The sequence below is a fragment of the Drosophila sulfurigaster genome, chromosome 2L (genome assembly GCF_023558435.1).
Source record: "Drosophila sulfurigaster albostrigata strain 15112-1811.04 chromosome 2L, ASM2355843v2, whole genome shotgun sequence".
NCBI lineage: Eukaryota > Metazoa > Arthropoda > Insecta > Diptera > Drosophilidae > Drosophila > Drosophila sulfurigaster.
This window is the reverse complement of record NC_084881.1, coordinates 9,607,369-9,631,609: the sequence shown is the minus strand read 5'-3', so window position 1 is coordinate 9,631,609 and position 24,241 is coordinate 9,607,369. Positions and strand designations below refer to the sequence as shown.

The 24,241-nt window shown below is 33.8% G+C and overlaps 1 protein-coding gene across 13 annotated transcripts in view; it reads left to right on the top strand.

Annotated features, from left to right (window-relative positions):
* LOC133850799 (neuronal acetylcholine receptor subunit alpha-7) overlaps positions 1-24,241 on the top strand; it is a 108,825-nt gene that overhangs the window by 70,308 nt on the left and 14,276 nt on the right. For 2 of the 13 annotated variants that reach the window (XM_062286998.1, XM_062287006.1), the window contains exons 4-9: positions 779-823; positions 11,460-11,569; positions 20,062-20,242; positions 21,566-21,641; positions 22,026-22,220; positions 22,900-22,986. In XM_062286998.1, the coding sequence (XP_062142982.1) occupies positions 779-823; positions 11,460-11,569; positions 20,062-20,242; positions 21,566-21,641; positions 22,026-22,220; positions 22,900-22,986 (694 nt within the window). Of the gene's footprint in view, positions 1-778; positions 824-7,061; positions 7,107-11,459; positions 11,570-20,061; positions 20,243-20,289; positions 21,642-21,668; positions 22,872-22,899; positions 22,987-24,241 lie in introns of those variants that run through there. The other 11 variants (XM_062286994.1, XM_062287000.1, XM_062286996.1 and 8 more) reach the window with 11 other exon arrangements.

The following is a 24,241-nucleotide window of genomic DNA, read 5'->3' as shown; positions in this document are numbered from 1 at the left end:
GAAAAAAGACAATCGAAATTGGTGGAGCATCTGCTACACAAATATAATCAACTAAAACAAAATTATAATCACAAATTAATGAGAAAGTTATGCGGAGTTTGTCTCTCCCATCGCGGCAATTTCTCCCCATAGAAATATATGTTACGTATGTATTCTGTAGTATAGGTCAAAAAGATTCAGTTTTATGACCGCAAATTTGTGGTTAGCCTTGGTAAGTGACATGTACCCGTGGTTAAATTTCTATAGCAGCATCAACTGTTTACATTTTCCAGGGTTTTCCATTTCAAAAATGCGTTTGATTCTTCTTCTTTTTTTTAGTAATCGCATTCACATATCAAAAGCAAGAACCACAAAGCATTTACGAATGTATTTGAAATTTTTGTTTATTTTTTTTTTGCATTATAAAAAGCAATTTCTGGCTATATAAAAAAGTAGATGTCATCAAAGAATTTTTCTGGTTATTTATATTTAAATTGGAATATAGTAAATTCATTTTTAATTTATACTATAAGACTGCTAGTGACAAGTATTTTAATAAAAAACCAATGTCAAAAATCGTACTAAAAGTAAGTTCGATAAAAGTCAAAAATCAGTTGGTATTAAAAATTGGATAATACTAGGAAAACTACACTTAATCGTTAAAGCAGTTTTTAAAATTGTTAACGAAATTGTTGGAACACTCTAAGGGCACTCGAATTATAAATGAAATATTAAACCGTTGCAAAAGATCAAAATCGATATAACCGATTAAATTTACGAGTTCTTGCGTTTCTTATAGGACGAAAAGAATCAGATTCTGACCACAAATGCGTGGTTAAATTTGGTAAGTGACATGTACCAGCTGTCAAAATGTCTAGCACCTGTTTGTCTGTCATTTTTATTAACTGATAGGGATTATCATTTACCATTACTTGCTTTCCTTTTTTGAACAATTTAGCAATTTGCTTTCATTTATGTGTTGAACTTTTGCCTCAACTCAAGAGCGACTAACAACTAACTTTAGATTCCAATAACCACAAGCATTTCTTTCATTTCTTATTTTACTGGGAGCTCCTTTATCCAATATGTGTTGTCTCGATATGTGTGTGAAAAATAATATTTACATAAAAATTACAATTTATTTTTGCTGTGAAACACCAATTTTTTGTTACTATAAAATCTCTGCAAACGGAAATCACTTTATTAATAAACAAAGTTGAATTAAATAAGCAAATACAATTTTAAAAACTGAGAATAATCCCATATAAGTGAAAAGCCAGCGTTACCATGACGTTAGTGCGTTATCCCTATCTTTCAGAATCCCAAAAGTTTTATGATTTATACATTTCCATTTGACCTGAACCAGAACAAGGGCTTCTAGCTCGTTGTAACTGTCTGACGTATGGGCAAGGGATGCGTTATTGCTAAATTGGCATAAATTGCCCGGCATAAGCATAAACAAATAAATCAACAGAGCTAAAATAGCACTGCCAGACTAGCAAATACCCAGCTATTAAACAAATCTAAATAATTTTATTAAGCACTTCTGCTTTTAAGCGCTTCTATCACCTCAAGTTTAATGGCATCGTCTGTGCACAGGGTATAAGCGAAGCACATAAATAAAATTAATGTAGAGCAACAAATTGAACGCTTTGTTTGTGGCGCACCTGAAGCTGGGGGCATTGATCAAAAAACCCTTTTCAATATAATTAATAGCGCTTTTGCCACGCCAGATTTATGACAGCAAAAACAATGTGAAATGTTGCCAAAACTGAAATCTAACTAATTGTTGTAAAATGAAGCATAAAACCAAAAAATATCAAAACAAAAAACTTTTAAACACACATTTTAAACAAGCACAAAAAGTGATTTTTTTATAAAAAGCAAATTTTTAGCAGCGTGTCTAGGCGTTTTGTCGTTGTCTGTGTGTGATTTATAGCAGTTTACATATATAAATACATAACAATTACATATATATAGTATGTATGTATGTATATATGTATTTTATAATTTTCATAAATGTTTTGCGTACGCATTTTTTACCACACGTTTTGTGACACATATTAAATTTACACATTAAAAATCTAATTAATTTAAATGACAGCTCGATAAAAACAAGAAACGGAATGCGCTTAAATTGTTGTGAATCTGTGACAAAAACACGCTAAACATGATTGTTCCAAACAAAAACATCGTGAAATTTTATAATATTAGTTTCAATTATTTTTCAAGCAAATATTTAAAGTCAATCAGTTTATATCAGCACATGGAAAGATTGTCGCATAAATTTGTATCGTATCGTATCGCATCGTAAAGTCCTGAAAGTCCAGTGAACAATAACAAACAACTGGTGTTAAGCGCATTAGACACAAATTAAAGCAAACATTAATATGCATTTAATTAAAACTAATTAACATAAATATTATTCTTAACTCGATGTTCATTTTACCTCGTGAGTTTCTCTAGACGACTTTTCATTTTCATGTTTAACCGCAACCCCCTTCTTTTGAAGTGTGTGTGAGTCGATGAGTGTGTGTGTGAGAGAGTGTGCATTTGATGTGTGATTACCTCAACTAATTACACGAGTATCTATTACAGATTATGTTTAAATAACTTTAATTAGTGCTGGGTACATGTCATAAAACGTTTTCAACAGTTGAACTAAATGCCAATAAACATGAAAGCAAAATCAATAAGAACAGCTCACTTCGGCAAGCCGAATATTTAATGCCCTTGCAGATAAGTCAAAAACAGAACATCTGCAGGGATATCATAAATCTGAAACTAAAAAAAAACACAAATCCAAACAAAGAGCAATAACAACATTAGAGGCATGCATGTTGTTTAAATAAATAGGCATTTAAATAAACAAAAATAAAAACCATAGCTGTTCTAATTGTATATTTAAATATATTAATAATTTATACACATTTCTAAACATCAATAAATCAATAACAAAACTACAAAACCGGACCGAACACACTGGCTTTAATGTATGTCGAATCGCATTGGTGTAATGTTAATTAAAACATTCTAATTGATTATTTATGACTTGGTGCATTTCAAGAATATTTTCATTTAGATAATCAACAATTTGATTTATGCAACGTTTCGCAATTGATAGATAGACTGACAAAACCGCAGAGTTTGTTGATTTGCGAACCACATAAATTATGCAACCCATCGACTGCAGCTTTATGAATTTTAGCCATGACATTTACAACTTTCCCCGGCCATGTTGTCAATTACGCTAATTAGTTTACTAATAATTAATAGCTGGCACACATGCTCCTCTGATAAATAGTTGCCATTGCCATACATCAAAAACGAGCAGCCATAATTTTCACTGTCGACCTACACCTTCGCAATTACTAAGAAAATGGCAAAGAGAGAAACCTATATATGTACATATATATATAACAAATAATTAAGTTGTGAGACTGTGAGACATCCGCAAAAATACTACCATAAAGTGAAGGTGATATTTGGTATATCGATAAAGTACGACATTCGAAATATACTATATAGATCAAAATATACCAGATTGTCAACCAAAACTATAACTCTATCTCTTATAGTCTCTGAGAGCTTGGTGAAGACAGACGGACATGGCTTTATCGTATCGGCTTTTCAGGAATAGTATATATGTATATGTACTTAATGCCTCAATGTTATAATACCCATAGGGTAGAAGGGTATAAAAAGTTCTTGAGCACAGAATAAATACTTAACCAGACATTGAAATGTGATTTTATACAAAATGAATTTCTGCAATAATAAGTTTTGTCCATCACTGTTCAGCTTTAAACCAGCTCTTTATATTTCTATTCGCCTTTATTGCTACTAATTTGACTAGTTCAACGCATATGTTAAATTTTACCTGTGCAAAAACTAGAGCCAACAAGCATTACAAGTGTCCATGGTGTGGTAACATGCTCACCAGTTACCAAGGTTTTTTGGTTCGAAATTCATTTTTGGTTTTTGCACATGTTGATGGTGATGACAATGATGCTGATGCTGATGGTGATGGTCCTTTTAGCATTGATGGCCCCGGCATGTCAGTCAGAGTTTGCTGAGAATGCACCCAGACACCAGGCAGATGCCAAATGCCATTCACAAAATTACCAGGCATTCAGGAGGCGGTACGTGACATTAAAATGCACACTGTGGCAGCATCAAAAGTTAAGAAATAAAGTCATTAGCATTTTTCGGCTAACACCACAAAGTTAGTCTGTGGTGTCGCACATCGTAGTAATGACATCTTCAGGTTGCAACCACCCAAAAACAAGGCAAACATCTCATCGACACAACCACACAAAAGCCCAGCCAAATGACTGGCCATAGAAATGTGTCGAAAGGAAATGTCTAAAGGGTTCAGTGTGAATGCTTACAATGCAATTGAAAGACCCCTGAAGTGCAACAGCTACTCGAAAAGGTGCTTGAAGTGCTAATAACAGCTCGTTAGGCTTAAGCTTAGAGCCAAAATAGTTCAAGGGAATGGAATGAATCGACAGCCAGTTTAATATGCGTTTTATTCACTTGAATTGGAATTGATTTCAATCTTAACAGACTTACTAAATGTACGTTCAGCTAATATTAAGCACATGTATGTTTTAAATAGCTGCAATATTCAATTAATGAATGAATAAATTCTGTAGTCATTACATTAAGCTGTACACTTAATTTCAAATTTATAGCTGAACATTTTGTCGTCGAACCAAATTGCGTGTACTTATCACACACTTATTTGTCTCGACATTAACAAAAGGGCGAGGACACAGATCGAGGTTGGTGGTTGCAAACAACAGGAGGACACATATGCCGGAGCTAAAAAACTTTGTCCTTGACAACAGTCGAGACATATGCATGAGAGAGTAAACCCCATTTAGAGCAAGTTGCCTGGAACATTTATCATAAAAGTCGCCGTCTATATGTTTTGACTGTGATCTTGGTGGGAGGTGGGGGAAGAGGGGCAAAATCAAGGATAACACTGGGACAAAAGGACAACAACGGCAATTGTTGGCTCATTAGAAACTCATTTAAAAACAATTTGGCACGTTAATGCAAAATAAATCTATAAGCTTATGCAGGCAATGGCAATGGCAATGACAACGTGCTCGATGATTCTCTGGCTCCGCAACAACTTTCACTATGCTTTCACATACTATATTATTAGGTATATACTTGTATAATACAGTATATACTAACAAGTATATACGTAAGCTTATAAATATTATGCGATTAAACGACATGGCTGCAAAATGAGAGCATTTAATGCAAATGTCATTTGTTGCAAATGATGCCTTCAACTTTTTCAAGTGTCTCGCTAAAAAAGTGAGCCGAAGTCTGGATACACTTGCTGGCATTATGATAAAAATGTGAGTGTATTGAATGAATGTATCCCGTATTCTTAATATTCAGTAAACCAATATTGTACTGAAGATCGTATAATAAAATGACGCATTAGCTTATCAAATGATAATGCCCACATTCAAAAAGTGTATGTGCCACAGCAAAAAGAATCAGGCAAAAATGTCATTAGTATGCGTTGGTGTTGACGTTGTCGACATTTCCAAAAACGTAGCAAGACGTGCCCCAGCTTTATTCCCAACTCCGAAACTGAACGTTCTGCTCTCTCTCTCTCTCTCTTTGCTGTGTGTCTCTCACTTGAAAAGGGGAATGCAGAGTACGCCAGGCGGAAGTGCGCTTAGCAAACAGCCTGTCATAAACATGAAATTTGCACAAAACCGCCATTTTTATAAGGTGTCAACAGCAAATATCACATATCACATGCACATATATAGACGTTATGGCATTTGATGTCGAAAGGAAGTTGCCACATATTGGCTTACCCAAAACGTTAAGTGGCTCAAAACTGAGTAGGGAATACCTCCTACCCCTCTCTCCACTCTTCCCAACACCGTCTGCTTCTCGTTTCCTCTTGTGCATATCATTACGGTGCGGGGGCGAAAAGCGTTACCCAGTTACCCCTCATGTATCTTTTAATGGCTCAAGTCGTTACTGCAGCTGCTGTCAGACACTAACTGGGCCAAGTTGTTTTGGGCTCGACAACGATTTTCTCGCATCAGCAACAGCCTCAGCTTCTGGGTCTGTGTCTGTTTTTGTTTTCGTGCCTGTTTTTGTTTACACTGGCAAGTTATTAATGACAAAGTCACCTCAACATTTTGGCTTTCATATGCAGATGTGAGGCAAGTCGATGGAATCTGTAAATCTGGCATGAGGTAACTTCATCTGCATTACAAACGACAATTGCCGGAACCACCTTGAACCAGAAGAAAGAAGCACACACATTAAATATCTATCACACAGATGACTCTATGACTGACAGACTGTCTGACTGTCTGTCCGTCTCTTTGTCTGCCTCTTAGTCCATCTATCTGTGTGACTGACAATAGGCCAGCATGAAATATCTTTAATTAAAATTTGTATAAAGATAAATGGGTTTTGATACCTAGTTCAAAAGTTTTTTATTGCACAGACATGCCCACATCGGATAAAATGCTAAGCAAATTGGCACATTGAACATACTATCAAAAAGGACACTGTCTCTCCAGCTAAGCATGTCCTTGGCCAGCTTTGTGTGTGCGCTAACAAAAGTTTTGATAGCATTTCCGTTTCGCCCTTTGCGCTATTTGATTAGGACTTTGTGTCTGCGACAAGCTAATTACAATTTCTATATATGTATATACAAAGAAAAGCATAATATTAATATCGACATATTAAATATCACCTCGTCTATTCTTAACAATATAAAAGCCAAGCTCCATACATTAAAGCTAAATCGTTCGAAGTTGAAGGCTTTAAAAACGCCATAAATACAAACTTTATAAATATAACAGAAAAAGTACACTCAAAAAAAAAATCTCTTGTAAAATCATAAAACAAATATATATAAAAACTTTCTATTATCATGCTCTGCTCTTTTTTACTTTTCACTTTAATTACCTTAAATATTTCTTTATTGCTTTGTTTCCATTTTTTTATTTGTTTTTGTTTTATTTATTTTCAATTATTTTGTTTTTGTGATTATGTAAAACAAATTTTATAAAATGCGTTTGTAGGACGAGAAAAATCAACTACTTATAACGAATCTTTGGCTTTCGTTGGTAAGTTTCAACTTAAACTGAAAAGTCATCTAAACATAAAACCTTAAATATATACATATATATATATATTAAATAATTCATATGTGCTTTAAAATATCATATCATAAATAGTTTAAGAAACCATTTATTAGCTATGCCAGCGGCTTACCATCATCAATTAAGTCTCTCCTAGTTCGTAGTTAGTTTTGCCGCCTCGTATAGCTAAATAAATGTGTTTTGCCTGCTCGTAATTTATACACACACACTTGGGCCATATCTATACTAAGAGTTGTTCGAAGTGCCATTCAATGTCTTCTACAACTATCCCAATCATAAGGAAAATTCCTTTGATAATTCAAAATTGATTGTGAAATGCATTCATTCGAGAGATTCAAACATTCCTCCCGAATTTCTATATACATGTGTATTGTAAAGTATTCCATACTCACTCTCTCTCTTTCTCCCTCTTTCTCTCATTCTAAAATTCTCACTCTGTCTTTCTCTCTCGACTTCTCTTTGTCTTCTCTGAATAAAGAGACAACTCATTAGTTTGATTGCGTGGCTTATGACGTGTGTGATAAATTATTTAAACATCACACTTTAAATACAATTGAGTTAAATCCAAATATATATTTAAATCAATGCGCTTTATTAAATTCTCTACATTATACACATATTATCCAACAACAATTAAAACGATAACAACTACAACAAATACATTTTTAACTACTTATCTAGCTAAAGCATAATGCAGTTTGATTTCCTTTCAACAATTCTCTTCTATTATTAGTTTTATATACTTCAATTTTTCCGTAGCAAACGCTTTTCCAATAGTTTTCTTTATTCGATTTGAGTTTTAGCTTTTAACTGGGGAATACTTAGTACGATATTCATTTCGTTTACCGACCTTTTTTCGCATTTATTAAGAGCAACTAAAAGTCAACACATAAACAATGCCAGACAAGAAAACCCAAAACCAAAACTCTAAACAGCAGCAACAAACAAACAACAGTTGAACAATGCAACAATCAAACACCAATTCTGCATGATTTAAACAATAATTTAAATTGCATCGTGCGATAAGCCCAGACAATTCCATTATATCACTCTCTCTATATACTATCTCGCATGACTTATGTGTTTTATGATATGATTTTTTCTGTGTTAGTTGAGCATACATAAATATGCATTTTTGTATTTGCGCATTTAAGAGTATCATAAATATTGATGAAGATTTCATGTTCTTACTGTTGATTGATTGCAAAATGAAACTGTTTTGCACACTATAATTTCGATTAGCTAATTGCACAGCGACAAGTTTTATCAACAAATAAAAATACTTTCATATTAACATATTTAACTTTGTATAATATTAAAAAAACAAGTAAGAAAGCTACAGTCGAGTGTGCTCGACTCTGAGTTACCTGCTAACCACTTTGAATAGCAGGAAAACAGTATGGTATTTTTATTAAAATATATCAAATTAATATACTCAAAAAAATACTGAGATATATTTGAGGCTGTAATTGGTATATTGATATAGGACTACATTTCAAGTTCACCATAGAGTATAAAATATACCAAATTGTTATAATACCCTTATAGACTTTATGTAGATAATAAGTCAGAAAAATGGAGAGAGATGCATGCTAAACAACAAATTTTGTATGCCTTCACTTAGGGTATTCAGAAAAAATTGTGCTATAAGCCGTTGTAAATATGCACATTATTGAACGGATGTGTTGAAAGGGAGAAGGATATTTTACATGATTTTTTCATGGAATTACGGTACTTATATTTGGCATTGGGCTTGTTCAGCACTCGTCAAGTCCCCGTCAATTTGCGAAATTAATTAAATTATTTATTTAACACATCGATTCGATCGGACTCACCCGGGCTCTGGTCCTATCACCCTTCTCTCTCTTAACGCCAGGGTTAACCCATAATACGCCTGTAGTGATGATTGTATAGAAACCAATCGCATATGTTGCATGCTCGCCGAATGTTGCCTGCGGCATTGACGTACATATGTATGTATGTACATAATTTGTAATTTTCGATTTGGCAATTGCAAAACCCCAAAATGTGATTCGAACAACATTTTGTGTTGTTTTAAGCATCCGATTGCCAATTTGATTGATGGCTTGATGCGTCATTTATAAACTGACAGCCTGAAATGTACTCAAAATGTTTGTCAATTCACGACTCGAGCAGCAATTGTAATTTAAATATCGCAAGTGAAGGACAGACGAGTATAATGGATACTATGATTACACTACCTGCCAAATGTGTTCGCACACATTTTCGATAAGGAGTTGAAAGGCATTCGCTTTGATGGTTCCATCAGCAAATCTGACATCTTACAAAACAAACACTTCTGCTGCCTCTTGAACTTGAATTTAGTATTTACACACAGAAACTATAAGGAAGTAATGTAAATTTAACAGAAACAGTTTGAAGTAAATACCCTTTTAATGATATTCAGTAGATTAATAAAGGTAAGGTTTTTGAAAATATAATAAAAATAAATTAAAATGTATAAACAGCTTATAAAATGGATAGTAGAAATGCTTAAGTAAAAAAAAACTCAAAAAATATGGTTTTTAAAAAAACTTAAGCAAATTTGTTGAAGATATACAAAGTATACAAGATTATTACATAAACAATTTTAATATATAAACTGCTTGGAAAAGGAAAATTTAATTGTTAACATATAAAGTCAATTAAAATCCAATCTTAGAAAATGGAAAAAAAAACTTAAGTGATTAAATACATAAATGAACAAAACTCATAAATTCTATAGCAATTTAGCAAGACTTGCATTTAGTAAATACGCTACTAACAATATATTAAAATATTTTACGCTTTGAAAAAGCATATCAATATGTTTACTTTTAAAATGAAACATGGTGAACTCTCAGTAGAAACCCCAGAATTATAGGAAATATATTTCTTGACAAAATTTAAAAAAAAATTTAAATACTAAAATGAATAAATGAACAACACTCATTAACGCTATGGAAATTTAACAACACATAAATCTCAACAATAAAAGAGAAGTCAGAAGTCTTAATTCAGATGAAAATAATTTTCAAGAATATTTTCAGTTTAAAATCAGTTAGTGCAAACACACAATGGCCTGCAATAAAATCCCAGCTAGAATTGGGAACGTAAAACTACTCGGAAAAACTAATTGCCGCATTGCGAATGACATGAAATGCTCGGCATGGTCCATGGCCCGGCCACAAAAATGCATGGGAGAAAGGGAGCAGAACCTGGTCGGTCATACATATTTCGACGTTCTGTGTTGTGTGTGTTCTGTGTGTACCGTCATCTGTTTTTACAGCTGTCATAAAACCACACCACAATAACAGCCCTAAAGTAGAAAGTTTTTAAAGCAAAGCCAGTGATATGTATAATTTAATGCAATGCCATGGCATGTAATTAAATTTTTTGTGATTTAAAAAGGGATCTGTTACATAAAGGCAGCGAGAGACAATTGCTTGCTCTAAAAATGCCACAAATGTGTGTAAATTATAAAGCAACAACCGACGAGCGACGCAGAAGCAGAAGCAGCAGTAACAGAAGAAGCAAAAGCAGCAACAACAAATGTAATAACTAAGAAGAGCAACTATAGGAAAAGTAGAGGAAAACTAGTGGAAAACTTTGCCGCTTTTATGACAAGAACCACTTGTAGGCCACGCCGCAAAACGCAAAGCGCGAGTTGCAAGTTGTGTGTGGCAGCAACAACAACAATAACGAGAACAACAAGCAGACCGACAACCGCAAAATGACACAAAGCACTGCCACTGAGCCTAGGAACTAGTCCTCACTATGACTGTGTGCAGCAGTCCTGGGGCACAGATAGAGAGACACAAGTCAGGATGGGACAGGACAGGATCAGGCAGTCGCGGTCTCGCACTCGCACTCGCCCTCGCTTCACAATGGCAAAACGGCAAACGAAATGTTGATAAAACTTGTCATGTGCTCGCTGTCTGTATGTGTGTGTGTGTGTGCACGAGTGTGCGGAGGCAAATGCAAGAACTTAACTTCAATTTATTGTCAACTTGTTGTGTAATGCGAATGTTTGTTAGATTTAAGCGCAACAGCGTGCCATTCAACTTAACAGAGACTTAACATAGTGTTAACATAGTTTCATTGCATGTTTGTGCATGTGCTCAGCATAATATTATATCGTAAACGTCGCATGCATAGTCGAACTTAGTTTCTCCCATTTCTTTTTCCAACAAAAACACTTTCTTGTCATATCACGTCGCTTTATGATTTCTTTTATATAGTCATATTCTGTTGTACTAGAATGTAAACTGTTAACATTTTATGTGGTTACTAAAACATGTTTGATGTGTGATATAGGAATGGAACGACTACAATCTGCGCTGGAATGAAACAGAATATGGCGGCGTCAAGGATCTACGCATCACGCCCAACAAACTGTGGAAGCCCGATGTGCTCATGTACAATAGGTAAGTGCCCCAATTATCCAATTCAGCCCAGCCCAGGAGGTTCTGGCTAAACTACAACTGACTAACCAAATAACGAATAAGCGATAAACCGACCGAAAATCGATAATTTGATGTGACAAAAATAATGTTGATAGTGCGCTACGTAGCCAGAACTTATAGCAGTCATATATCATCACCTCTGCTATATAGGTATAAAGTCCCTAATAAAAACCACATATTCTATATATATAATATATCGATAATCGATGGTAAGTTTGCAGTTGTAAATCAGCATTACATATATTAATACATTTATGATTATCAAGCCAGAATATAATAGTTGAGTCATGTAACCTATCTTATAAAATATTTCCGTTCTAGCGTTAAAATTTTCAGTTTCGAGCTATGTACTATTATAATATATTATATCGATTACGTAGTTGGTTAGTGCACTTTAGTTTATTAAACGAAACGCTTCTTGCGTTTCTTAGCTAGTTTTATTTGTAATGTATAGTCCATTGATTGCTCAGCTCAAATTTTATTTTGTTTTGTTTTAAAATGTTTTTAATGGAGTACAGGAGCTTAAAAAATCGGAATTTGAAATAAACCAATAAAATTTGAATAATATCTCCATTGCTCCAGAATAAAAATGCAGTTAAAATATAATTTGTAACTTTAGCTGAATATGTTTCAAGTTTCGTTATCATTTCCCATTCGATTTGCAAAAGCAAATACCCAAAACAAGTTAAGCTACTGTATCAACTTTTTACATATATATGACATATTATAAGCGTATCATAATCCACTCGCTATTGTTTGTGTGTCTACTATATTATAAAAAAGAAGCAAAGCTGAAACTTAAACATATCGACTATGTTTTTGTTTTAGTTAGTTCTTTGTATTTGTATTTCAATGTTACCCAAATTTTTGATTTGCTTTCAATGTTTATGTTGAACAAACGACTAAAAAAAATTAACCCAAATAGAAAAACAAAAATCTTCAACCTAAATATGTCTAAAAACCCAAAAAAAAAAAAAAAACATACATACATATGTTGTTTACTTCAAATAAGAGTAGTTTACACGCAGTGGTGTTCTAGTGGGACTGTACATTGTCAGCTTGCCGTTGATGTGGGCCTCACATTGTAATTGGATTCGTAATGCTAACCGAACGTACATATAAACCGTAATATCTAATATAAACTAATAACAGCTTAACAGCCAAGCAGCTAAACACAGCTCAATTAAAAAGCCTAAATAATATCTCAGTCTAAACTCCATGAACTTAAACACTTTGTTTAACCAGAATATTATGCAAGTAGTTTGTTCGAAACAATTTGAAAAAAAAAAAAACAAAACTGAAAAAGCCATACGAAAAGTTAAGAATCATTTTACTATAAATATATATCGATAGATTCATCATACCTGAACAGATCGTACTACCTATATAAAACTATAACAACTAGTACTTACATATAGTATATCTAACTCATGTGGTCTGTATAGTCAATGCATATGTAGAATATTGTTTGCTCTTTTTGTACTTACTATTTCCGAACAAAAGACAATAACCAACATAAGAGATTGTTCAACAATATGCTGGTGTAATATTTCTGGTTAGACGTTCAGTACTTGAATTTATTTAGCCATCAATCAAATTTACAACAACAATGTAATTCTCCTATTTGTTGTAGCTTGCAAAAAAAAAAAAATTGAAAAAAAAAATATGAAGGCAAAATAGATTTTCAAGTATTGTGCATGAGAAATCAAATCCCTCGTACTAAACAACAATTAAATAAAACTCATATATAAATAATACCAATGAAAAATTCAAAACCAAAAAACAAAAAAAAAAGTTAAACCTAATACCCAAACGTGCCGCAACAAAGCGAAAACAAAATCTCGACTTTGTTGGCACCTCTAAAAACTAATATCCCAAAACATTTTGTTAATTGCTAACCCACATCCCACACATCACATATACATACACACACATACACCACAAAATTAATTAAATGTATTAACGACATTTTAAAAAAATATTTTTAAAACTTTTTTTTATACATATTTATGTAAGTGATATGTGAATTATATTTTTCATCATATTAGTTAGACTAAACACAACCCAAAAGCTCTAAATGTCAACGCTATCAACTCATTCGTTATTTACTACAATAAGTAAAATATAGCACAAGTCATGTATATCAATTGCGTAAATAGAAATCATGTTTTTCAGAATTGAAAATAAGCTTTTAAAAAAATGATTGTACTAAAGTTAAACCCTCTTGTTCTCGGTTAACCGGGAATTTAATGTGCTTTCCAATAAAAATTATTAAATACATTTTGAAATGTATCTAGCGAAATTATCTTCGTAATTTATTTAATTTTCATTGTCCGATATTGAATTAGCTATTAACTAAATAGTTTGGTCTCTAGGTTAATGTTTTAAAGCTATTTATATCCCCTAACGATGTAAGCAAAGTCTAAATCGAATACCATCTTTTGCTCAATCTTGTCATTTTCTCGTTTCCCTCAAGTTGGGTTCGACATCTTTCCAGAGCATAACATCTACAAACTGAATAATTGAGTTGCAAAACGTGCTCAATTATCATCAAATGCTTAGCCTTTTTGCAGCTAAACTCTTAGCTGTTTTTGCTGCCGCAGTTTGCTGGTATGGTTGCTCCATCTGTTACTTGTATTTCTCTTATTTCAACTTCTTCTTTTATTTTGGACAGCTCATCAATGAATTTTGTGCTAAATGCTTATATTCGAATCACGCTCCAAATGCAGACAAACTTTTGCCTAATTCACGTATCAATCACTCAACAATAAGTACAAATTTTTGGCCCGAAACTTTATTTCCATTTGCTTTCTTCACTTACTCCATGTTCCAACATACAAACGAACTCCTCGATTCGTACTAACATACTATGTGTATACCTCACTATATGCTATCTGTCTATTCGTATATCTATGTGTGAAAGTCTTTCTGTGTATGTGTCTGAGTGTCTAGTTAATATATGAGTATAAAAAAAAAAACAATAACTACGCCGCTTCAGCGCTAATAACGCTGCTCATTCATCATACGCCCCATAAGACAAGCAAACCATTTTCACCTTATGAAAAAAAAAAGAAAATAGAAAATAGAACAAATGCTCGAATCTCGAATATCCCTTAGACAATTTAGAAGTCAACTATTAATATATCTGAAAAATCTAATAATTAAAAAATATATATATACAACCATTAATTTAAATTGTGAAATTCTTTGCCATAAAACGCCAGACCTGTATAGTTTTTAGTGTCATTTTTCTATGCACTGAGTATAATAATAATAACAATGATTGCTTGATAATTGGCAGAAAGCAATTGAAATACCCACATAATTACAATTTCATATCATACTCATTCCCATTTACTGGCGGTAAGCTTATAAATGTTATTCAGTGTTAGCAAACAAGTTATTGAATGTGTATGTGAGCAAGTTAATGTATGAGTGCGAGCGAGTGTGTGCGTGTATGTGTGCGCTGGAGTGTTTACCATTCACCCAAGTAATCAATTGTTATCAATGTCGATTGTGTGTGCTATTTTCCGTTTTACTTAGCTATGTTTCACTGTGTCTATAAATATAAATATTTTCATGCCTTCCATGTTAGTCGATGTCCAGTTATAACAATTCTGTTGTAATTTCAATACCATAGCAATACTCATTTTAATATGTAAGTCTTTACTTTAAGTCTCGATTGACAACAAAAGCATACCAAATCATTTGTCATCCCATTAAGCGAACTGTAAGTTAGTTTAAGTTTTGTTTTAAGCTCAGCTTAGTTGCATGTCAGCTCAGCTTATTTATTTAGACTTACATTTACTGATAGTTGCAAATCAAACACAAACACTCGCACACACAATGGAGTATAAACCTAATGAAGTATCTCAAGTGTGCACAATTTCCCATCAAAGGCCCAGAACAAGTTTAGCCGCACAATTGTGGGTTTTGCACACAAAGTTCTCATTTATCACTTTGATGTTGTCTTCTGTTAAATCAACAGGCATTTTCTATTCAAAATTAAATACGATAAATAATAGAGTACTCTTTGAATTTCAACTGTATTCAAGCAGATAGGTACGAGTAAAACGTATTTCGACTTCTGTTGTGCAAACATAAAATAACTTTTCATACAAGAAATCAATATATTGCAGATATCAGACATGCTGCAGAATAAGAGTTGAGAGTTTCAATTATAAGCACAACTACAACTACGTCGTGCTCTTTTGTTGCTCTCTTAAGCAAAAAGTTGAGAATATTCTCAACTTATATACAAAGTATATTTTAAAAGCCTTTCACAATTTCTTGTATTAACTTCACTGATGGCAGTAAAAAAGCATAGCATACTTTTAAGCTACGTGCTAAAATTTTTTACTATTCAGTGGCAAAAAGCGAGTGCCATAACAAAATGAACTGAAACATTTTAAGCCATAACTTAAATGTCAAAATTTCTTGCTAGTGTAATAAAAAAAATAAAGAAGAAATTATCCAACTGGCGACTAAAAACTACTTAAATGCCACAAATCCCCTGGCTGCGACTCGAACACACTCAAAGCATTTCTGTGAGGCACCTAAAAAGCGCGTTAAGCTCAACATAAAACTGGCTGGCTGGGACACAAATGAAGACAAATATGGCAGGTGCACACATTTTAGCTAAAATGCACCTGGCAGAGAGTCAAGTAGTCTTTTTTTCATTTGCTTTAGCTTTTTCTGCTTCAACTAATTGCAAGTTATGCTGATGTTGAAACTGCAGTGGAGCTTACTTAACATAGTCACATTTTTGCGACTGATTGACGGCAGATTTACGAGCTGTGACTAAAAGAGCACATTTGGCCCTCGATTAGGGTTGGGATTAAGAACAAAAGGCTTGAAAGCCATGAACATTCGAGGCGTAGGCTCAGGTTTAATTTGCCTGGCACGCAGCATCCGGTGTTGATTACGGAATGGCAATGAAAGCGGACTACACAGGTTCCGGATGAGAGAAGTGGCACTGAGAGGAATAAAATTCATATTGATTAGCTATGTAGTCATTTGGATTGAGTCTGGGGAAATCACTGTATGGGTGGGATGAAACTGAAACTAGATGGACTTTTGGGGCCGCAGTCCGTGGCCCATGAGCAATGGGCGTGGCATGTACACGCACACTGCGTGTGTCTTCCTACACCGAAAACCTTTTGGCTGTCAACTTTATTTACTAATGAACTTGCGCATTGCGTAGCCAGGGTCGAGGTAGTCGAGGCAATAATCAATGCCACGACTGTTCCAGCCAATAATTTCACACCAATTTCGCCAAATGCTTTCATCGACTCATTAAGACTTAATCGTGGTAAATTTACAATGCCACAGTTCTGGCTCGATTCTGATGGACATCGTTAGGCAATGCACGTCTTGCGTTTCAGATTTGAGGGAGATTGCGTTGTGTGGAACAACAGCTGAGCGACTGACTTTCATTTCGTTTAATTTATTAATTCTTCTCTGCTTTTCTTTTCTTTTCTTTTCGTCTTGGCCATGGTCACAACCACCGTCACAGCCTGAGTTGGCCAACATTTGTGGACCCTGCTAGCCTAATTTGTATGCGTCGTCAGTGCTGCTAATGTGTAGCCATCATTTAGATCAATAGCAAGACGACAAGGCTTATAGATACAAATACAGTTACATTCACAGCTTCTATATTATATATATACACACACACACACACACACACGCATACAGTGCTCCCAATTGAGCATGTATTCGCTTTGACTTTGGCCTTGTGCCCAGCTATGCGAAACCCATCAACGCCTTCTGCAATCAATCTGCCCGGCTTCAATTTTCGTAATTTGTTTATGCTGATTTCAATGTTCGCCATACTAAGTCTCCACCCAAAAGATGTTTAATTGAGATACTTTTTACGGGCCGCCTAGATTAAAGGCGACTAATGCCAATATCAACAAGGCAGCAAAAGCTGACGACGCTTCACAAATCTTGAATGCTCTTCCAATTACAATATATCAATGAGTTTTGTCAATGAAACTATTTTCTACAAAAGTTTCTTGAGTTCCAGTTGTGTTCACGCGATTTAATGCCAACGAAATTTCGTGCCAAAAATAACATTTGTAGGATATGCAAGGGTATAAATAAATAACGTAAATTTGGAAAGTGAAAAGCTTTTACATTAATTGCAATGTTATCTGGTATCTGGCGTAAACAGATTACAAAGCATGTGCAAGTTTATAAGTAAGTCGAAAAGCCGCCTTCGAAGGACCAAGAGGCATACCCAAATGAGATTGACAGCGGTTGTGGCTTAGCCAAGCGAACCGTCGACCAAATTCGGGCGCATTTGCTCGTGTACTTGGTGAAGTCTGAAACAGACCAACATCAATTTTAATAATGCCTGGCAATGATTTTATTTATTTGTTTGAGCCAAGCCAAGCCAAGCCAAGCCAAACCAAGTCCTGGTCTTGTTTTAGTACAAGAGCTGCCAAGGCCGTGGCAAACGCTGCCAAATCTTGTGCTTTCAAATATTAAAATGTACGTCCGAATTTAAATGTGAAATGAGATTGGTCAGCCAGTGAAAGTCCTACTTATAAAAGATGAGTGCGATGAAGGCATTGAATAACTGATAACTGCGTAGTTACGCAGACAATCAGCTTATTAGTTCAGCCAGAGTTATTCTATTATTTACAAAATAATAAAAGTTTCATTTGAAATGAAGAAAAATCAAAATGAACAATTACCAGGAACAGGAATGAGATTAATTAATATTTATTACGAAATTAAAATTTCTATTTCCTTTAGAGATTTATTTACAAGTTTTTAAACATATTAACTTTGTGGCTATTCAAAAGCACGCACATATTTGGGATATGCTCTGAGCTATTAATCCAATTAGTGGAAATTGTATTGTTGTTGTTGGCACATTGGCACGTCTCTTACTGCTGCCGACCACAATCTCTCAAGCCTTAACGCGCAACAGCAGCTTCTGTGGCACCTGTGGCACATGGGTCTTGTCCGTGCTTAGCCCATCATTACAACCGGCCGCTAATCAGGGCACAAATTCCACTTAAATGCCACAACAATAGCATGTAAGCTACGGTTACTGCCACATGGCGCATGCCACTTACCTCATACCTCTTGCCACACACACACCCACACAGCAACCAAACTGCACACAGGTGGTATGACGACCAATTAAATGCACACTTTGACCACAAAATCACAAACGCCATGATTTAAAGTGCGTATCTGTATCTCTCTCTTTAGTCTCTATCACACGCACTCACACATTTTGTTGAACACAAAATGATAGCAAACAGCTCGTAACTCAAAATATCTATGCAAATTGCGTATAAAATGTTTGTGCAACAGTTTTTTGAGTACGCCTCTCAACCAAAAATAAAAGTAATTGCATTTTATTTCAATGCAAGAGAAAGCAATTCCGACAGATATACATTTCAATGCCACTCTCACTCGCTGCTCTGAGTCCTTAGTGCTCACTTTCTGTACAGATTACGTACATATATATGGTACTATACTGATTTGGGCCACTTGCGACTGGCTTTCAGCATACAAATTTGTCTGAGACTCATTTGCATATGCACAGGGAGATTTACCATGTAGTTAGATGCAGATATTGTATCTAACAGATGTCATTTACGCAGCCCAAAAAGTGCTGACAACAAAATTGTCATTTGTTTCATCAAATGATGCGGCTAACTATGGTTAATATTCTGCACAATGCCAGTGGAATAAATGAATACCATTCTGCAGATGCAAATATTGTCTCCAAGTGATTTTATTTGCAACATAGAACTAATTGGACAGTTAGAATTATCACCAAACTTCTGTGGATACGAATTTCGCACTAGAATAATTTATTATATCTGCAACTCAAAGATAATTTTTGCACTTCAAAATAGCAATTGCAATTTTATGGAATAGGGTAAGAATTAATAACTAACACTTAAATAGATTAATATAAATTAAATGAAAATAAATAAACAATTTTAATTTCTTAACATTTTTATTTTTATTATTCTGTTCGTTTCATGTAAGAGATCTCATTAAGAGCCAATAATAGTAGACTGTATCGAATATCGTAATATAAGTAGAATTAGGTATTTAAATGTTATATCTGATATGTTATACTTAGTATAAGAGCAAAAAAAACACAACAACACTGATTTGACCACATCCACCTAGTATAGATATCCCTAGAGCTGTTCCTTTAATTGAACACACAAAACAAATCACAACTCTCCTGGCCCCCAGCTCTATCCAAAAACAAAAATATATATTCTTTATAACTAGCCAAAATGAAAAAGAAATCAAAGCGCAAATCACATGAAACAAAACAACAATTATAAATAATAACTGCAACAAAAAAAGAACCTATCACAAATAAAATCAAAAACTATATAACAAAAAATAAGAAAATGAATATGACAATGAAAATAGAATAATATATAAACAATTGTACAATAATTTAGCGCGGATGAGGGATTCGATGGCACGTATCACACCAACATTGTGGTCAAACATAACGGCAGTTGTCTGTACGTGCCCCCTGGTATCTTCAAGAGCACATGCAAGATAGACATCACGTGGTTCCCATTTGATGACCAACATTGCGAAATGAAATTCGGTAGTTGGACTTACGATGGAAATCAGGTAAAGTGTTTAGTACACATTACAGTACAAGTACAGTACAAGTAACAGTACACGCCACAAATCAAAAAAAGAGCTAACACCGTACACCGGTACAGTATTGACTGGCTACACCGTTCACAGAGGTCACTATCACGCTTTAACACTCATAAACAAGAAAAAACACAACCAACTAATACACGCACACGTGCACATGCACAACACCAATAGGCAGGAAGAAAATAAAGGGAGTTGACTTTTGCAGGATATTCTAGGATGCGACAGTATGAAATAGGTGTAAAACAACTTGAGGTTCGACGAATATTGAGTTATTCAAAGAGTCGTAAAACTCTTACTACTTTCCTTTATGCTTTTCCAAACTATCGCTATCTCTCTTGCTCTCTCTCTCACTCTTTGTAATCTCACTCTCTGTCTATCTCTCTACTTCCATCTATATCTATCCAAATCTGTATTCCAGTTTTTTTTATATCCTTCACGTCGAACAATTCTTTGCGTTTTTGCGAATTACAAAACCAAAAGTATCAAAAGTGTTTAATGAAAAAACAAAACACTAAAAAAAAAAACTATTAACGGTTTAGTGTTGGATAAAATTTTCAAAACTAATTTTGAATATTTTATGACAACACCTAGGTGTTTACAGTTATACTTGAGTGAATACATAGAAGTTGCCCTTTGTGTATTGCCAGTGCAATTGTATTTTCAACTACTCCTTGAAGTAGTTCTCAGCACTGGAAATCACACAATTTGAGCCTTATATAGAAATGGAATCATGTGTGAGACCCTTGAAATTTTTGAAATGAAATTTCAGTTTCAACTATTTTGCATGTTAGCAGACCAAAAACCACGCCCAAAACAATGAATCAAAACTATGAAATATGTTTGGACGTACGTAAAGACTCTTAATGGAAGTGAAACAAAAATAAGTTTTCAATACCAACCATTTAATATTATATTCACGTTTCTTTGCACTCAAAACGCAATTTCAAACTAAGTAAACTTAAGATAAAAAAAAAAACAAATTATTATAATTAAAGCTCTCTACTTTGCTCGCTCTGTCTCGTACACCTTGAACACATGCTCTCTTTGTACATAAATGTTGTTTCAACGTGGCTTTAAGTGAAGTCTCAAATTTATTATAAAATAAAACTAAAAATGTTAAATTTCTTTTTCTCCAAAAACAATAAAAACTCAAACTCAAAACAATGACCAACCATTGAAAAAAATTAAAAACAAACAAAAAAATTCGTTTCTCTCAAAACAAATTTTTTTTGAAAATACTGTGGTAAAAAAAAAAAAAATTACAATAAAAATCGTTGAAAAAATCAGTTGGATTTGGTTTTGAATTCCGAAGATGGAGGGGATCTTTCCGATTTCATAACAAATGGCGAGTGGTACTTGCTTGGTTAGTAAAAATCATCATAAACCTAATGCTTATATCACTGTGTTTCGTTGTCATGTGTAAATGTCTTCAATCTTCTAAATACATGCATATTTAAAATATAAATATATCATTATTTTGCTTATTGTTTTGTATATATAAATTACATTGTAGTACAATTTTAGGCAAAAATGCTTCATAGTACCATTTTATTTGCTGGCGTTCTCTTTCTGATTTTATTTGAACTTTTGATTCGTAGTGTAAATAGCAAATAAATGTATATATTACTATAAGTATTTATTGTATACGAATCTCAATAAGATTTGTGTACAATTGTGTGTATCAATGTATCAGTGTCATGCAACACAATTATTTCGAATATTACTAATCGTCAATTTTATCGTCCAGCCATGCCCGGAAAGAAGAATACCATAGTCTACCAGTGCTGCCCAGAACCATATGTCGATATCACCTTTACTATACAAATTCGCCGACGTACTTTATATTATTTTTTCAATTTAATTGTGCCATGCGTGCTAATCTCATCGATGGCCCTCCTGGGCTTCACATTGCCACCCGACTCGGGCGAAAAACTAACGCTGGGTAAGTATTGCTTAGTACAATAGAAATCAAGAAACAACTTCAACTCTCCGACACTGATTGACCCCCTTTATGACCAGTTATTATGATATTTATATTATACTTTATCTTATAAGCTTTTTTCAGCGTGTGGTAAATGTGACAATAAAAAAGTGTTTTGGTTAGGGTTTTCGTAAGGTTTTTGTTCAGGTAAAGCAGCGGTAGCGAAATGAGGCTTAGCTGGATTATTAATATATATACATATATATTTAAAAAAAAACTTAATTACATCTAAAAATTAAAGTATACGCTGCTCCTAAAATTAGTTAGACTAAAAAGTGCATGTTTTATTATTCAGTATAAATAAAACAACGTAAAAGTAAAAATAATAAACAGGAGTGTTGCCCTCTGAAACTTTATTTCTCAAATCGAATATTCTATTCCATTTAGTTGATGCAAAGGGCAAAACTCTCAACATGCTAACTAAAAGCTTTAGAGCAACTACAAAACTTTTAAATCCCTTAAAAAAAAACCAAAACAAAAACAAAAAGTATTTAAAACTAAAATGCGTAAAATATAAACCAAATGAAATTTATTTAATAACATTTGTTACTTTTTGTCTTTAATATTTTCAGTCGATTTTGCTTTGGCGTTTGTTTTTAAATTCCTTTTATATAAGTATTTATTGTATCTCTTGTTCCAGGCGTAACTATACTACTCTCATTAACAGTATTTCTAAACCTTGTTGCCGAGTCTATGCCGACAACGTCGGATGCTGTTCCTCTTATAGGTACACACACACGCTATTTATTTAACAAAATTACAAAAAAAAAAAGTTAACCTAACCTCAAAAAAAAAAAAACCAAAAAAATGAAAAATGAAAGAGGCAGTACGAAAAAAAAACGAAATTAACAAATGTGCTGTGTTTAATGCTGTTTTTAGTTGTCATTAGTTTTACTACAGTAGTGCAATGAAAGCTAACCAACAAAACAAAATACAAAACTAACAAGATATTCGAAACCACAAAATACCAATTATTTAGATCTTATACCCCAGACACACACACTCACACACACACACACAGAGACAGACGTAAACACACATACAGACATACACAAACGCACACGCATACAAGTACACTGCGTCAATCGTATGGAGAATGAAAATATGCCACATACTTATCTTAATTCTATACGTATGTTTGCTAATAGATATGTATATTCTAACTTCTGGACTTTAACTGTGTGCCACAAAATCAATACATATTTCAGTTTCAGCCAGCTACTACTCTACTTCTCTTCCTGCCGGAACTTTTGGATAGACCTTTGCAATGATAGCTCCATATTATTATACCAAACACAAGCAATACCCGAAGAAACACCTCCGAAAAATATCTCTTTCACAAACTATCTAACTACCTATTTCTCTCTATGTCTCTATCTGTCTCTGTCTCTGTTACTATCACTGTCACTGTCTAATAAATGTAACGTACCGAAAAACCAGCCGGAGCAATTTTTCTTTCAACTTCTTAATTACTGATCATTTAGTTAGCTGACTACTTTAAAATATATAGAATATTTATTACTCCTTCTAATACTGCTACTTCTGCTACTTTTTTGATCATTAACTACCCAATTCAGCTGTTCCAAGTAGTCGCGCATCAAGAGCTCTGACAATAATTGGTATTTGACCACACGAAACACACACTCACACTCACGAATCACTACTCACGAGTCACGAATCGCAAACCTCAATCAGACGTTACACACAAATTCATAATCGATATTCGAATCGCAAATGAAAAGTTTTCGTTATCATTTCCATATTCATTTCCATACTTGCTGTTTGAAAAGCGTATGTTAAGCTGTCCCCTACTCCAATCCCATTTAAAAAGCTTAGTTTATCAGTTGTTGTTTCTGTCGATTCGTTTGTTTTCTCTACGTGTTTGCCACTAGATGATATTTGTTTTCATATACTTATATCATTTATTTCATTCTTCTGTTCTTAGCCTGACTAATTAATTTCTTTAACAAAAAAATCCTAAA